General features: G+C 44.0%; 1 protein-coding gene across 1 annotated transcript in view; it reads right to left on the bottom strand.

Annotated features, from left to right (window-relative positions):
- LOC109938306 (sorbin and SH3 domain-containing protein 1-like) overlaps positions 1-15,932 on the bottom strand; it is a 108,412-nt gene that overhangs the window by 25,517 nt on the left and 66,963 nt on the right. The window contains exons 13-15 of the mRNA XM_048616303.1: positions 15,467-15,645; positions 10,421-10,509; positions 1,221-1,388 (exon numbers count right to left, since the gene is read on the bottom strand). Coding sequence (XP_048472260.1) covers positions 1,221-1,388; positions 10,421-10,509; positions 15,467-15,645 — 436 coding nt within the window. The remainder of the gene's footprint in view (positions 1-1,220; positions 1,389-10,420; positions 10,510-15,466; positions 15,646-15,932) is intronic.

Here is a 15,932-nt window from a genome sequence, read left to right as displayed (position 1 = left end):
AGGGGCAAGACCCTGAGAGATTGCTGAGCTACTGTTCTGAATGGAACCCAGTTCTGACCATTCTGTTTTGATGCCTTTAACTACACAACAAAGAAGTTGACAAAATTCAAACCTTCAGATTTCCTTCAACCAACCAGTTTTATCAGCTCGTGAAACAAGTTCATTGCTCACAGAGGATGGCAACAAAACAGATCACTTTGATCTTCATTTGTTTTTGATTAACTTCTCAGTTGTGCTGAGACAAAGCCAAGGGTTTGCTATTTAAAGGAAGTAATTTCTCATAGCCAATGAGGGGGACCAATTCTACAGATTGAGGAGTACCATTCGACATCAAACGTGGGGTAAGGCGAGGAGGAAGCTCTGCATGTGCTGCCTCAGCCAGAAGAGGGATTGTGCCTGCACTGCAACCAACACTCCTGTTACTGAGGTCATATTACTGTTCCTAGCACAGCTAGGAATTACTGGTGTCTTCGTCACCAAATGGCTGGGTTTGTACTTTCGGTCTAGCACTATACAGGCCCACAGGGTACCAGGATGTTTCCTGGTTCAGTTTCCAGTCTGCCCTGGATCAGACTGTTGCAGTAAACTACAACAACTGAACCCAGCAGAAAGAGAGTGAAACCAGTGTGTGACTGCTGCCCTGCAATCATACAGCCGTGCACAGTGTGATGGTGGTATGCACCTTGGCTATGTCATAACCCATGCCCAGCCGAGGTCCCGGAAATCTGCAGCCCTGTTTTTTCCCGCTGGCGGAACGTGGTTGGGAATTGAAATGTTTCCAAACAACCTCACATTTTGAGTGAAAACCTGGCTTTTATAAGACATGTTAGAGTGGGATCCTCATCTAACCAGCTCTCACAAACAGTCAATGCCAAAATGGTGTGATGGGGTTAGTAAGAGGTGAAGATAAATTTCAGGCTTTAAAATCAGCAGCATGTTAAAGACCACTGTGGATAACTGTTGAGTGGTGTTTTGGAAACTGCAAGACAACACACACACACACACACAAAATCCAACAGCAAGGGCGGGCTGCGAGATGGTTTAAAATCATGCAGAGTGGCTGATTGTGAAGCATCTGCGCACACTTCTTCACAGTTAGGCTTTTACCACAGGGTTAGTGCACACGTTCCACGGAAAGCTACACATGAAACAGTACAGCATAGAGATAATGGCATGTGCTGTTTTGGGTCAAATTGTGCACGGAGGTGAGTGGAACCGACCTCTGACCCAGATCTCCTCCTGGCTGCCTCATCTATGTCAAGGAGGTCCCCAAATCTGTCATTAGTGATAAACTGGTGATGTGTAAGAGCGATTCCTGTGTGCCTCCTGGCTGCAATATCTGCTTCCTCTTGTTCTCGTCTAAGCCGTCTCTGCTCTTCTAACAGTCTCTGGTAGAAAATCGCACAAAATGGGATTGTAAAAAGTTTTCCTTTGCTTATTTAAAACAGCGACACAAAAAAAGAAGCCTACTTTCTCTCGCCAAAAATATTCAAACATTTAAAAAAAACTGTGCGAGCGTGCAGAATCTAGCTTTAAGAAAAATTACATGCAACACAATGTCTATGGACGCAACCCATAAATCTCTTACAATGCTTGTTTTTGACTGGCGCAGACTCGATGGGCTGAAGGGCCTTTTTCTTATGCTGTAGACCTCTGGACTCTGAGTCCAATGCTCATGTTTCACCCACTTGTGATGAGATGGACAAGCACCCCCACTTTCTTCTGGTTTAATGCAGATTAGTGAGAAATACAATTGAAAGGCTCACATGACAAGAGAGTTGGGTGCAAACAGAAAATGACAAAGTTTATATTGAAACACACCACAGGCAGAACGGAGTTCCTCCAAAACCAGCCACATTGAAAGAGTAGATCCCTCCTCTGACCACGGGAAACAAGCAGTGAGACCGAGATACACTGGTGATTAATCCCCCAAATGCTTTTGTCAATATCAAGCATAAACACACAGCTATAGGCAGTGACATGCAGGTATAGTGCAGTGAGGTGGCCGTAAAGATCAACATTTCAAAAGATTGTCACAATCCCACTGCTTTTAGTGCAAAATCATTCCATGTTGAGGAGGAAAAATGACAATCATGCAGTACATAGGAATCACTCGGTAAGAAAAGACCCAAGTCCCTCCCATTTCCATGACAGACTCAATACATTGCTGCAAAGCTACACTTTGCACATGCCAGATTTTGGATAGCTCAGATAATGCATCCCAAACTGGTGCTCTCTAAAAATCCCTTTAATTTGTTCTTTAGTAACTGAGCACCAGCTGCTTCTATCATCCTTCGCAGAGAGTGTGTACCACTGCAATCAGTGGAATATTGTTTCACTGTACTCCTCTGGTTCTGATGCTTTGAACAAGGTGAAACAGCTGATCATTCTCGCCATTCTCTAACCTCTGTGCAACATTCAAAACCGGAAACATATCATCCCGCCCTTCTCTTCCCCAGGGAGACGACACCCAGTTAACATCGTTCCATCCTCTCACTCATGCTCATTCCTCTCCTCTATCCTTCCAACTTCTTCTATCTCCTTTTTATTGTGGTGAGCACAACCTTACACAATACTCTAACTGTGACCACAAAAAGGCAGGATTACCTCATTATCTCAACTCAATATTAACTTTTTACTAGATCCTAAATGATCACAGAAGGCATTCAATACAGATTTGAGGAAGATATACACAGCACAGGAAGGGCTCCCCTGACCCATTCAATCCATGCCAATGTTTCACCCAACTCTTGCCTCACTATCAAAATATCCCTCTCTTCCTTTGTTGTTGATGCGTTCCCCACAAGTTCACCATAAATGCTTCCATATGACTGACGTCAACCATTTCCTGGGACTACAGCTGTATGGAGCAGTTGGGTTCCAAATTTCTTGTTGGATTTCTTGGTGATTTTCTTATACTCATTTGCTCCTCCCCACAACAAGAAACAGTCTGTGTTCACTAAAACACTTGTATTTTTAATGACCTCTTTCTGATCATCCTGCTTGTTTCAAGAGAAAGAGTCTCAGTCAGTTTAACTTTCCTTCCAGTTACAACCAGTATTAGCTTTGCAAACACTTTTAATGTCTTCTCCCATGCCATTATACCCATGTTATAAGACAGCGACCAGAACTATACACAATATAGTCCAATTTTGGTGAAATCACTTTTCCATACAATATTTAATATAACTTCCCCACTTATGAATTTCAGCTGAGGAAGGGTCACCAGACCCGAAACGTTAACTGTTTTCTCCTTCACAGATCCTGCCAGACCTGCTGAGCTTTTCCAGCAACTTTGTTTTTGTTGTCGTATGAATTTCAGCTGCTTCACTTTCATAGATTCACAGAATAGATTATGGAAGCTGGCCATTCGGCCCATTTAGGCCACACTGATTCTTCAAAGAGCGCTCACTCCAAACAGACCCACACCCCCTAACCTTTCCTTTTGCATATTTCCACTATAAATTAACAAACATTTCAAATTAAACAATTTAACAAGAGGAGACTTTTTTTTTGGACTGTGCCAAATCAGATCATTGTTACCCAAATGTTCATTTTTCACAACATTTATTGTAGATTCTAGCAATGTTGTGACTACTGATACAAGGCTAACATGTCTCTAAATTTCTGATTTTCTCTTTCACCCCCTTCATAAATATTTGCAAACTTCAAACTGCAGAGATCATTTCAAAATCTATAACATTTTGGATGATGGTTACCAATGCATCATCTAGCTCTGCAGCCATCTCCCTCAACATTCTTGGGATGTAGACTATCAGACCCCAGAGACTTATCAACTTTCAGCCACATTAATTTCTCCAGGAGGCCCTTCTGAACCGATATTAATTTCCCTCAACTCCTCATTCTCCCTTGTCATTCGGATCTCTAATTCTGGGAGATTTCCTGCTCCTTCCTCTCTGAAAACTTACACAAAGTAATCGTTCAGCTTCTCTATACTCCATTATAATTTCTTCTGACTTTGCCTCTACTTTGCCAAGATCTCTTTACTTTAAAAGGAATTGAATTTCCACTCCATAATCTCTTCTGTAAAGGGAACCAAGCCAGCTTCTTTAATCTATCCACACAACTGAAGTTCCTTATCCCCAGAACCAGTCTCTGAAACCTTCAAGTGTGGTGCCCAGAACTGAATACGCAACCTCCACTAAAGGTTAGTCCAGTGTTTTCTGAAGGTTCACCATGATTTCCTTGCTTTTGCAATCTAAGCCTCTCTTATCAAGTTTGGGATCCCACAAGTCCTTTTAACCACTTTCTGTCGACTTCAACATTACGTGTATTTGTAGCTCCAGGTCCCTCTGTTCCTGGACTCCCTTTGGAATGTATTATTTAATTCATATCATCTTCTCCCAGGTTTCTTACCAAAATGCATGATTTGGCACTTCTCTGCATTAAAGATCAGTCACCACGTCTACCTTTTCCATTAGCCTATGTTCTCCTAAAGTCTCAGTACCCTCCTCGTAGTTCACAACATTTTCAAGTGTTTGTGTCATGGACAAATTTTGTAAGTGTGCCCTGCACAGCCAAGACTAAGTCATTAATATTGATCAAGAAAAGTCCCATGACTAAACTCTGAAGACCACCACTGTACATCAGCTTATAGTCTGAAAAATATCTGTTCAGAACTGTTCTCTCTTTCCTCTCACTATCAATTTTGTATCAATGTTGTCCCTCTTATTCCAGGGACATTGTCTTTCCTCACAAGTATGGCACTTTATTGAGCAATAATCTTCAAAAGGAATTGAAAGTACACTTAAAGTGGAGAAAACTGACAGCTCTATGGGGAACATATAAAGCGAATGTAATTGGATCAATTTTTCAGAGTAGTGGTATTGACATGATTGGCCAAACTGTACTGTTCTATGTGCACAGTCCTGTTAGATAATGGTCTGTTTAAACTGGGCTGTTGAAAGGGCAAAATTAGTTCATGGTGAATTTTGTAAAAATACAAATCTGACACCATAACAACAGGAATGGTCCACCAACCGGAATCTCCAACATTTCCACAATGACCACGGAATGCAGATATTACACATTTTGATTTTTTGTTGAGGCGACATTCCTGATTTAAATCTATTTATGTATGTTTTGCTGGTTTGTGCTTCTTTGCCCTTCATCTACCATCAAGGCGTGTTATAGAACTGATCACCATGTGCAGGTCATCTCTATAACCAGCATGGGAGCAATTCAGCAGGACAAGTTTGGAGCAATGCTAGTTTCTATGCCATGCATCTCTCTTCCACTGATTTATTGTTAACTCTAAAAGGCTTCATCATGGGTGTCTTTGTCATCTAGAACTAATACTCTTCCAATAACAGGCTCTCAAAAGTGTCATTACACAAGTTAAAGCACATCTTTTCCACTTCTCGCACTGTTGTAGTTATCTGATAGCCAGCACTTTTTATAATGATCTATTCCCGAATTCTGCCAGATAACACAAGTTTAATTGTATCGGCAGGTATTTGAACATACAACATACAGCACAGGAATGATGTTGTGCCGAACAGGACGCCAAATTAAATTAGTTCTTTCTGCCTAGCCTTGGTCCATATCCCTCCGTTCCCTGCATATTCATTTGCTTATCCAAAAGTCTCTTAAATGCTCCTATTGTATGCGTCCACCACCACCACTGGCAGACAGCTAGCACTCTTTATGTACAAAAACTTGCCCCTTGCATCTCCTTAGAACATTCCCACTCCCACCTTAAATGGGAGTTTGAACTCTGGGGAAAAAGATTCTATCAACCCTATCTATGCATCTCATAATTTTACAGACTTCCCTCTGCCTCCGCCAGATCAGAGAAAATAACCAGAGTTTTTCTAGCCTCTCCTCATAGCTCATACCTCTAATCCAGGCAGCATCCTGTTAAAACTCTTCTGCACCCTCTCCAAAGCCTCCACATCCTTTCTGTAATGTGGCGACCAGAACTGAATACAATACTCTTAAGTGCAACCTAACCAAAGTTTTATAAAGCCACAACATGACATCCTGACTCTTGTACTCAATTCTCCTACCAATAAGGCAAGTATGCCATATGCCTTCTTCACCATCCTATCTACTTGCGTGGCCACTTTCAGGGAGCGACAAAACTTGATTCCCAAGATCCCTCTGTACATCAGTGCTGATCAGGGTCCCGCCATTAACTGTATGCTTCTCCATAACATTTGATCTCACAAAGTGCAGCACCTCACATATGGCCAGATTAAACTCCATCTGCCATTACTCTGCCCACATCTGCAACTGATCTCTATCCTGCTGTATCCTTTGACAACCTTCTATACTATCCACAACTCCACCGATCTTTGTGTGGTCTGCAGACTTATTAACCCACCCATGTATTTTATGTTTATTCTGTATTGTCAAGCATGGATGAAATTTGTTTGGAAAACAACTCTCAAATGCCACTTTGAATGAAGATTTTTGACAGTATTAATAAGAATAAAAAAAGTGTACTCTGACAGCCAGCACAGAGACAAGGCTGCAGGATGATAGATTGGGGCCTGAATATTAAAGAGTTTGTGACATTTAGGAAGAACAGGAAAGTAAGAAAAGGTGGAGGGGTGGCTCTGTTTATTAACAATACATTTGCACAATTGGGGAGGGTGTTGGGAATGACCCAAGTTCAGGAAACCAGAACTGTCTGGATATGGATGAGAAACAATAAAGGCAAGAAATCACCAGTGGGAGCGATGTATGGACATTAACTGCTTGATAGGAAAAGATGAGAGTTAATCAGAAATGATACAGCAATAATTATGGGGGATTTTAATCTGCATATAGATGGACAAAGATACCTTAAATTGGAACATCACACAATGTTTTTAGAATAGTTTCCGAGAACAGCATTTCTGGAGCTGACCAGAGGCCATGTTTTAAAAAACCTGGTGCTGTGCAACAAAAGAACCTCATCTTAGGGTGCCCAGGTAGCAGTGATCATAACGAGAGTGAATTTTGCTCAAGAGAAACAAAAAAAATAGGTGCAGGAGTAGGCCATTTGGCCCTTCGAGCCTGCATGACCATTCAATACAATCATGGCTGATCATGCAATCTCAGTATCCCACTTCCGCTTTCTCTCCATACCCCTTGATCCCTTTAGCCACAAGGGCCATGTCCAGCTCCCTCTTGAATATATCTAATGAACTGGCTCCAACAGCTTCCTGTGGGAGACAATTCTACAGGTTCACAAGCCTGAGTGAAGAAATTCCTTCTCATCTCAGTCCAGAATGGCTTACCCTTTATTCTTAGGCTGTGACCCCTTGTTCTGGACTTCCCCAATATCGGGAACATTCTTCCTGCATCTAGCCCGTCCAGTCCCATCAGGATTTTATCTAGTTCCATGAGATATCCCTCATTCTTCTAAATTCCAGTGAATACAAGCCCAGTCAATCCAGTCTTTCTTTATATGTCAGTTCTACCATCCTGGGAATCAGTCTGGTGAACCTTCGCTGGACTCCATCAATCGCAAGAATGTCCTTCCTCAGACTAGGAGACCAAACCTGCACACAGTACTCAAGGTGTGGCCTCGCCAAGGCCCTGTATAACTGCAGCAAGATATCCTTACTCCGATACCCTCAACGTCTCGCTATGAAGGAGATCATGCCATTAGCTTTCCTCACTGCCTGCTGCACCCACATGCCAACCTTTAGTGACTGTTCCAACATGACACCCAAATCTCGTTACACTTCATCTTTTCCTAAACTGCCACCATTCAGATAATAATCCGCCTTCCTGTTTTTGTGACCAAAGTGGATAACCTCACATTTATCGACATTATATTGTATTTGCCAAGTATTTGCCTACTCAGCCAGTCTAAGTCATGCTGCAGCCTCTTAGCATCCTCCTCACAGCACACACTGCCACCCAGCTTCGTCTCCTCTGCAAATTTAAAGATGTAGCATTCAGTTCCTTTGTCCAAATTGTTAATGCATATTGTGGATAGCTGAGGTCCCAGCACTGAACCCTGCGGCACCCCACTTGTCACTGCCTACTACTCTGAAAAGGACCCATTTATTCCAACTCTCTGCTTCCTGTTTGCCAACCAGTTCTCAATTCATTACCTCCAATATCATGAGCTTTTAATTTTCGTAACTAATCTCTTGTGTGGAACCTTGTCAAAAGGCTTTTGACAGTCCAGATAGCTAACATCTGCTGATTCACCCCTGCCTACTCTACTGGTCACATCCTCAAAAAATTCCAGGTGATTTGTCAAGCATGATTTCCCTTTAGTGAATCCATGCTGACTAGAACCGATTCTGTCCCCATTTTCCAAATGCTCATTTATTACATCCTTAAAGATTGATTCCAGCATTTTCCCCACCACTGATGTCGGGCTAACTGGCCTATAATTCCTCATTTTCTCTCTCCCTCCTCTCTTAAAGGATGGAGTTACATCAACTACCCTCCAGTCCATTGGAACTCTTCCAGAGTCTACAGAATGCTGGAAAGCGATCACCAATGCATCTGTTACCTCTAGGGCCACTTCCTTAAGTACTCTGGGATACAGAACATCAGGCACAGGGGACTTATCGGGTTTTAATCCGATCATTTTCCCATTTCCCGACTAATGAGGATTTCCTTCAGTTCCTCCTTCACACTTGATCCTCTGTTCCCTAGCATTTCCTGAAGATTATTTGTGTTCTCCTTAGTGAAGACAGATCCAAAGTATTTGTTCAACTGGTCTGCCATCTCTTTGTCCATTATGAATTCACCTGATTCTAACTGGAAGGGACCTATATTTGTCTTCACCAGTCTTTTTCTCTTCACATATCTGTAGAAGCTTTTGCAGTCAGTTTTTGTTTTCTGCAAGCTCGCTTTCAAATTCTGTTTTCCCTTTCTGAATTAAACCCTTTGTCGTCCTCCTGCTGAATTCTAAATTTCTCCCCAGTCCTCGGGTTTGCTGCTTTTTCTGGCCAATTTATATGCATCCTCTTTGTCTTTAACACTGTTCCTGATTTCCCTTGTTAGCCATGGTTGAGCCTCCTTCCCTGTTTTACTCTTAAGCCAGACAGGGACGTACAATTGTTGAAGTTCATCCATGTATTCTTTAAATGTCTACCATTGCCTATCCACTGTCAATCCCTTAATTATCCTTGGCTAGTTTATCCTAGCCAATGCATGCCTCATACCAAAGTTAACTTTCTTTAAGTTCAAGATCCTAATTTCAGATTTAATTCTGTCATTCTCCATCTTAATGAAGAATTCTACCATATTATGGTCATTCTTTCCTAAAGCATGTCGCACTACAGAGTTGCTAATTAATCCTCTCTCGTTACACAATACTCGGTCTACGATGGGTTACTCTTCTCAATTGGTTCCTCAACAAGGAAACCATCCCTCATACATTGCAGAAAATCCTCCTCCATCACATTGCTGCCAGTTTGGTTAGTCCAGTCAATATGTGGATTGAAGTCAGGCATAAAACTGCTGTACCCTTACTGCATGCATCTCTAATTTCCTGTACACAACTCCCACTAACGTCTTCATCCCTTTGGTGTTCTGCAGTTCCACCTATACAGATTCCACACTGTCCAGGCTAATGTTCTCCCTTACTATTGTGTTAATAGTATGAAAGATTGGGTTCAAGAGTAACATTTTAAATTTGAGGAAGAGATTGGTCCAAGAATATAGAATCTCTACAGTGCAATTAAAGGCCATTGGCCCATCGAGACTGCACCAACCCTCTGAAGACCATCCCACCCTGTCCCTGCAACCCAGCATTTATTATGGCAAATCCACCTAGCTTGCACATCCCTGGATACTATGGGTAATTTAGCGTGGCCAATCCACCTAACCATACACATCTTTGGACTGTGGGAGGAAACCGGAGTACCCAGAGGAAACACACGCAGACACGGGGAGAAGGTGCAAACTCCACACAGGCAGTCACCCGAGGGTGGAATTGAACCTGGGTTCCTGGCGCTGAGAGGCAACACTGCTAATCACTGAGCCACTGAGCCACCATGCCACCTATGGATTTTACACTGCAGAAAGAGGCCAGAGGCCATTCAGCCCATCAGATCTGCACCATTTCTGCAAAGGAGCACTTCTCCCAGTACCATTGTACTGCCTTCTCTCTGTAACCTGCACACCTTCCTTTTAAAAGCCTCGATTGAACCTGCCTCCACCACACTCTCAGGCAGCATAATCCAGACCCTAAACACTCGCTACGGAGTGAAAATCAGCTACAAAGCTGAACAGAAAGTGCCCACTACTCCTTTTGCAAACAGGCAATGTAAGTTGAAGGGTATAACCAGTTGAGCTTACTTTGTCCGAACACTCCCTCCCCAGATACATCACGATAACAGTTTCAGAGGAATTAAAAAAAATTCTGTGATATTGTCAAGAATTACATTTTCAAATGTCTCAATTGACCTTTGAACAGGAGGTCAATCAGTCAGAGACCTACCTCCTTGTCCTCTTGCCGACGTCGACACATTTCCTCAGGGGTCTCCATGCGTTCGATTGGAGCAGACAGCCTTGGAGAGTCTGACTCTACTTGAAGACAACACAAAGTGAGATTAATGCACTGTCACTAACAAAACGGATATGGTTCGCTTTTAAGAGATAGGCTAAAGGTGTGTCCGTACTTAACCTCATTGCAAACTGACCACTAAATGGAGACTCAGAATTTTGTGGCAGTCTATTAATTGAAGTAAATAATAATAGCGAAGCAGGTCTGAGTTGTGCAGAGGTGCCACTGACTGAAAGAGTGCAAGAGCTTGAGAACTCAGGTCAAAATTAATCCACAGAGAATTCCTCTCAAGTTTGTATACATTTACCTGCAAAACGTTAGACCCCTGATCTTGCTACTGATTTACATCTCTCACGAATTATTCTGATTATTATTTTAATTATTCTACCTGCAACCAGTCTCCTCCCTATTTGCCTTTCTCTACTGACTCTCACTGCCTTATTGGAAGAAATCTCTGTCAGATCTCTACTACTTCACAATGGATATTGGTTGAATATTGGATATTCTTTGAGCTAACCAGTGCAACACAGAATTACTACCAAACATACAGAACAAACAGAGAGCCTATTTCAGTATTTGACTCAGGCTCTGGCCTACACTCTCTCCACCTCTCTGCTGGTTACCCACACTGTTCACATCGATCTGAAGGTTTTGGACCCAGATAGAAACGTGGCTTGCAGGAAAATGACTCAATTAGTTATGGAACAGAGAGAGTTTATAATGCTTCAATTTTAAAATTCTAAAGTTTTAAGTTGCCTGTGTCCTCAATCTAGAGAACCTCCTCCAGCTCCACAAAACCCTTCAAGATCTTTGTATTCCACTAATTCTAGCAATTATTTCATGCCAACATTATTCTACCAATTAATTCCTGACTTCTTATTGTAACTGCTCCACCATTCAGCTGCCAAGGCCCTTGGCTCTGGAATTTTATCCCTAAAGATCTCCAGCTCTCCTTAATCCTTTAAGAATGCTCAATTTGAATTCTCAATGTTCAAGTTTTTGATCTTCTGTCACAATCTCACTTTGTGACTGAACATCAAATATGGTCCAATAGCATTCTTGAGAGGAAACCGAGACATTTTATAACGTTAATGAAGTTAGATAAATGCAATTATGGTCAATGCTAAAACTATAATAAACACCCTGTACTCTCTGTCAAGTGCTGAACTCAAACAATGTCACATGTGTACACAGTACGAGTATGCGTATCAAAAAAGTGAGGGCAAGCGAGAGAGCGCATTTGTGTCCACTTGCCTGAGAGTGCCCATAGGCCTGGGGCGGTGTGAGGGTCTGAATGGGGGTAGGTGGCAGCTGACAGCTGACATTAATATGGATGGGGCATGGGAAGTCTGTGGAGGAGCTTGGGACAGTTTTTTGACTCGGCTGTTGCCTTCAAAAGAATTTCGGCACAGGCTGGTGCACTGAGACAGACCTTGGAAGTTGCCTGCCTCGCCTCTGGTTTTGGGGTCACCCATCTGGGATGCCAAGAAACTAGGAACCCCATAATCCCAAGATGCAAATCCATCCTTCCTCTCTGTCTCTGTGCACGTGGATCTGGGAGGATCCAGGTTTGTGTGTGAATGTGAGCGCATCTTTGGGTCAACGCGAGTCTGTGCGAGATGATGAGTGAGGGTACATCTCTCCTCATGCCTGCATCACTGTCCCTACATTGAAATGATGCCATGGGTGTCCATGGGATTGGACAGAGCTGAAAATTTGCTCAGCGCCGCTCAACGGGAACAGATGGTTCAAAGGGGCGAGTTGGGAAATTTCCCCAGTGTGGACAAGGTTAAAATCAGCCACACCGCACACATGATGCCACTGTGACAGGGATTTATGTGCACAGATCCCCATGTAAGTACATGTGCCTACCAACTGTACTGATTGAATTCTGACCCTTCATCTCGTCAGTGCCCACTCCTCAAACTTCACGCAAATTTTGTCAACGTTTCACTCTGGTTGGGGGGAGGCGTGGGGTGGGATCTTTGATACACAAAAACAACCTGCTTGAGAAGGTCAGAAATCACACGATACCAGGTTATAGTCCAACAGGTTTATTTGAAAACACAAGCTTTCGCAGCATTGCTCCTTCATCAGGTGATCAGTTGCTGACGATCACCTTGTGTTTTCAAATAAACCTGTTATTGTGTGATCTTGTCCACCCCAGTCCAGCACTGGCACCTCCCACATCATGGCTACCATCCTCTTAACAGCCAGCTGATGATTGATGCACCAATGCTCCTTGGAAAATATCAAACGGCTAAGGAAAGGAGAATCTAGCGTGAGAACTGGAATGTCACAGGTTACAAAAAGAAAGAGCACAAAATGGAGGAGGGGAGGAGAAACACAACAACAGACAAGATGCCAGTGAATTACTGGAAAGTCCACCTTTCAGGTACATCCCCAGTATATTTTGCCGATTGTTGTTTGGGTCGACCTCATCGAGTACAGCTAACGGAACAAGATTCCCGTTCACAAATTCCCCCGGGAGATCAGGATGCTGAAAGAAGCTGTTATCTTGGCAATGTCCAGTCATGGCCGGGTGGCAGAGCTTTTCCAAAACGCGAAAGGAGACGGTGCGTCTGGGAAGTGTCGGCCCGTGAATGGAAAACGACCCCTGTCTGCCTTGGTTACCAGGCAGACATCCTTCCTCATGGTCCACCACAACGTGGCTACCCAAGTCTGGCTGGGCTATCGGCTTTCTAGGCCTGTGCAGAAAGGGTCTTTTCAGTCGGAATGGCCTTGGACTCAGGAGGTAGAGATTTCTGGAGAGGGGGCTCGGGAGGAGTCGCTGTGTGGCCTGCCTGGGATCCAAGGGGCTTGCGGCCAGTTTCTCGTGCTTGCGGATGGTGGTGAAGCGGGTGTAGGAGGCAGGGCAGGCTCCTTGGCATCGGTTGGTGTTGCGTACGCTCACAGGCCGATCCTTACTGTCCGAGCTGTCAGCCGAGATGGAGGTCAGGCCATCTGCCTGGTCCGCAGCAGGGCATGGCAACTGCGTAACTACCACTTTGCTAAGCTCCGATGCCATTTCTTCAGGATCATTGCTGGAGGTGGAAGCATGCCAGACGGTTATTTGAACATTGGGTTCGGACTTCTCACGGCGTTGTGGTGGGGCCTCCAGCAGAGATTCGGCAGAGTGTGCCGTATGCAGGAAAGGCCTGGAGGGAGGTGGCACTGGGCTCCTGTGTGGCATGGAGCTAGTGGTGGCATCCAGTGCAGGCATTGACCTTGACCTCTGGATGATCTGCTCAAACTCATTGACCTTGGAGGATACCGAATACTCTGGGGCCTGGTCCAACCCATCTTGACTCAAATTCTGCCTGCAGTGGCCTTTCAGGTCGCATTCTAACTGAAACACCATGGCTCTCACCATGGAGGTGGGCAGGGCTCCTGGGGGCAGCGAATGGCCCATCTGGTGGGTACTTTGGCAGATTTTGGTAAAGGTCGGTATGTCATCACCAGAGCCATTCGGAAGCAGACTTCTCCTGGGGTTGATGGGCAGCTCCTGCAACCTTCCATGGCCACTCGAACGAAGGCTGGGCTCCTCGTTTCCAGCCACGAAGAGAGACTCGACACTTCGCCCAGTCTCTTTCACCCCCACTTTCTTGCTGGCGAGTTTGCTGTCGATGCCGAGGAGGTTTTCACAACTCTGGGCCCTCTGCGGACAGGGAGTGTCACCCTCTCTGTCCTGGGGACGGGTGCTCTCTACCCGTAGTTTGGGTTTGAATTTTGAGGGAAGGATTTCTGAAATGCAGGCCTTTGCCGCTGACAAGGGTGTCTTATGTTTACATTTATTACCTAGCATATTACTAGAGTTAACTGGTGTACTATAAAGGGAAGTAGTTGAAATGCTGTGGCCATTCCCACCTTTAAAATCCACTGGTAAGCGTGCAGAGCAACAAAACAGACAAGCATTAGAAAAAAGCAAGCATTAGTAAACAGCTTTAGACATATCTACAGCATTTTAAGCATTCCTAATGGATTACCCAGTTGTTTTAAAGCTTGCCAGTTTGGGTGGTTAAACCTCAGGCCTTTTGAGTGCAGCTCATTCTGCTTCTGACCACTGCATAGTGTCTGTTAGACACATTACAAGGCCAAAAAAATGCAGGCTGTGTGAAATGCAGTCCTTTGTTAGCATTGCTCAGGACTCGTGTCCTAGGTGTTACTGGACCTGCAGTTTTAGCCTTGGGCAATGCCAGCACCAAATAAAATGACAGCTTTAGGAACAAACATAATCAGGTAAGAATGCAACACAATTTGACTTAATGTACCAAGCTCCAGTGGACCACTGCCAATAGAATCTATGACTCATCTGGAAATTCAAATACATTCTCGTTTCTGACTTTACCATTCCCACATGAAATGAATTTGGAGAGCTCCTGGTGGTACGAACATAAGCCACCAGCGTATTCCCCGTTCAGTTCCTGGTGGATATACAAACAGTTAGCTGTGCCATTCAGGCTGAAGATGACAGCTGTGCCAAATGGAAACTGCCAACTGCTGGCAATATAGACAGCTTCTCTGAGGGGCTCCCCAAAGCAAATTATTAGGGCAGTTTTCAGAGATTTACATTACATCCAACTTGAGTGCAACCCAACCAGTTAGTGCGTACTGAACATGGGAATGTGGCCTGAAGGGAGCAGAAATCCAAGTACCTTCTCCTAATTGAATTGACCTACAGTAAAGGCAAATGCTAAGAAAGAAACAGGCAGTCGCTAACCAGCTACAGCACCATCGCATTCTGTTCCTGAATGGATACAAAGTTGACTCTTTGCACTGATCAGGACTAGGAGGCAAGAAACCAAACTTCAAAAGGGAACAACAAATTAAATAATTTGGCTTTATCGCCTCACAGTCTTGATAAGTTGAAGATGAAAAGCTTTGAATTGGTGTCTCTTTTAGCAGCGTTTGCTACTATACGACCAAGCAGTGACTGCTGAATTATTGTGGAGTGAGCTTTGGTGTCTTGGAGCTACTCACCTTTGGTTGACGAGGAGCTGGATGTCCTCTTGCTCAAGCCACTCAATCCCTGGAACGGAATATCTCCCCCTTCCAGAACGGTCTTGTAGATTTGCCTTTCGTTCTCCTGGCTGATTGGCTCCCCTGTGCCCGTCTCCGACTGCCTCCTCACTGCGTGGGAATTGGACGAAAATGCAGAACTGGGTGGGTGGGTGGGTGGATGGATGAAAAAAAGAAATAGCGAATAACTACATGCTGTCAGGATCTTTTTTATTCGACTACTCAACAGATCAGAACAGAACAGCCTCTGACATTTGCAGCAAAACTGCTCTCTTGAAACACTTAGATGACTCATGCCCAGTTTCAAATTTTTAAACAGAAGCTCTGGCGACCTTTATCAGTCAGTAGTTTGATTGTGTAGCCTCGGCTGCTACTGTGAGGGGGATGGTTGCAAAGCTGACTCATTCATTGAGCTGCAAAGCATTTC

The sequence above is a fragment of the Rhincodon typus genome, chromosome 34, assembly GCF_021869965.1.
Source record: "Rhincodon typus isolate 14 chromosome 34, sRhiTyp1.1, whole genome shotgun sequence".
NCBI classification, from domain to species: Eukaryota; Metazoa; Chordata; class Chondrichthyes; order Orectolobiformes; family Rhincodontidae; genus Rhincodon; species Rhincodon typus.
The sequence above is the reverse complement of the archived record's forward strand: the minus strand, read 5'-3'. Positions and strand labels throughout refer to the sequence as shown.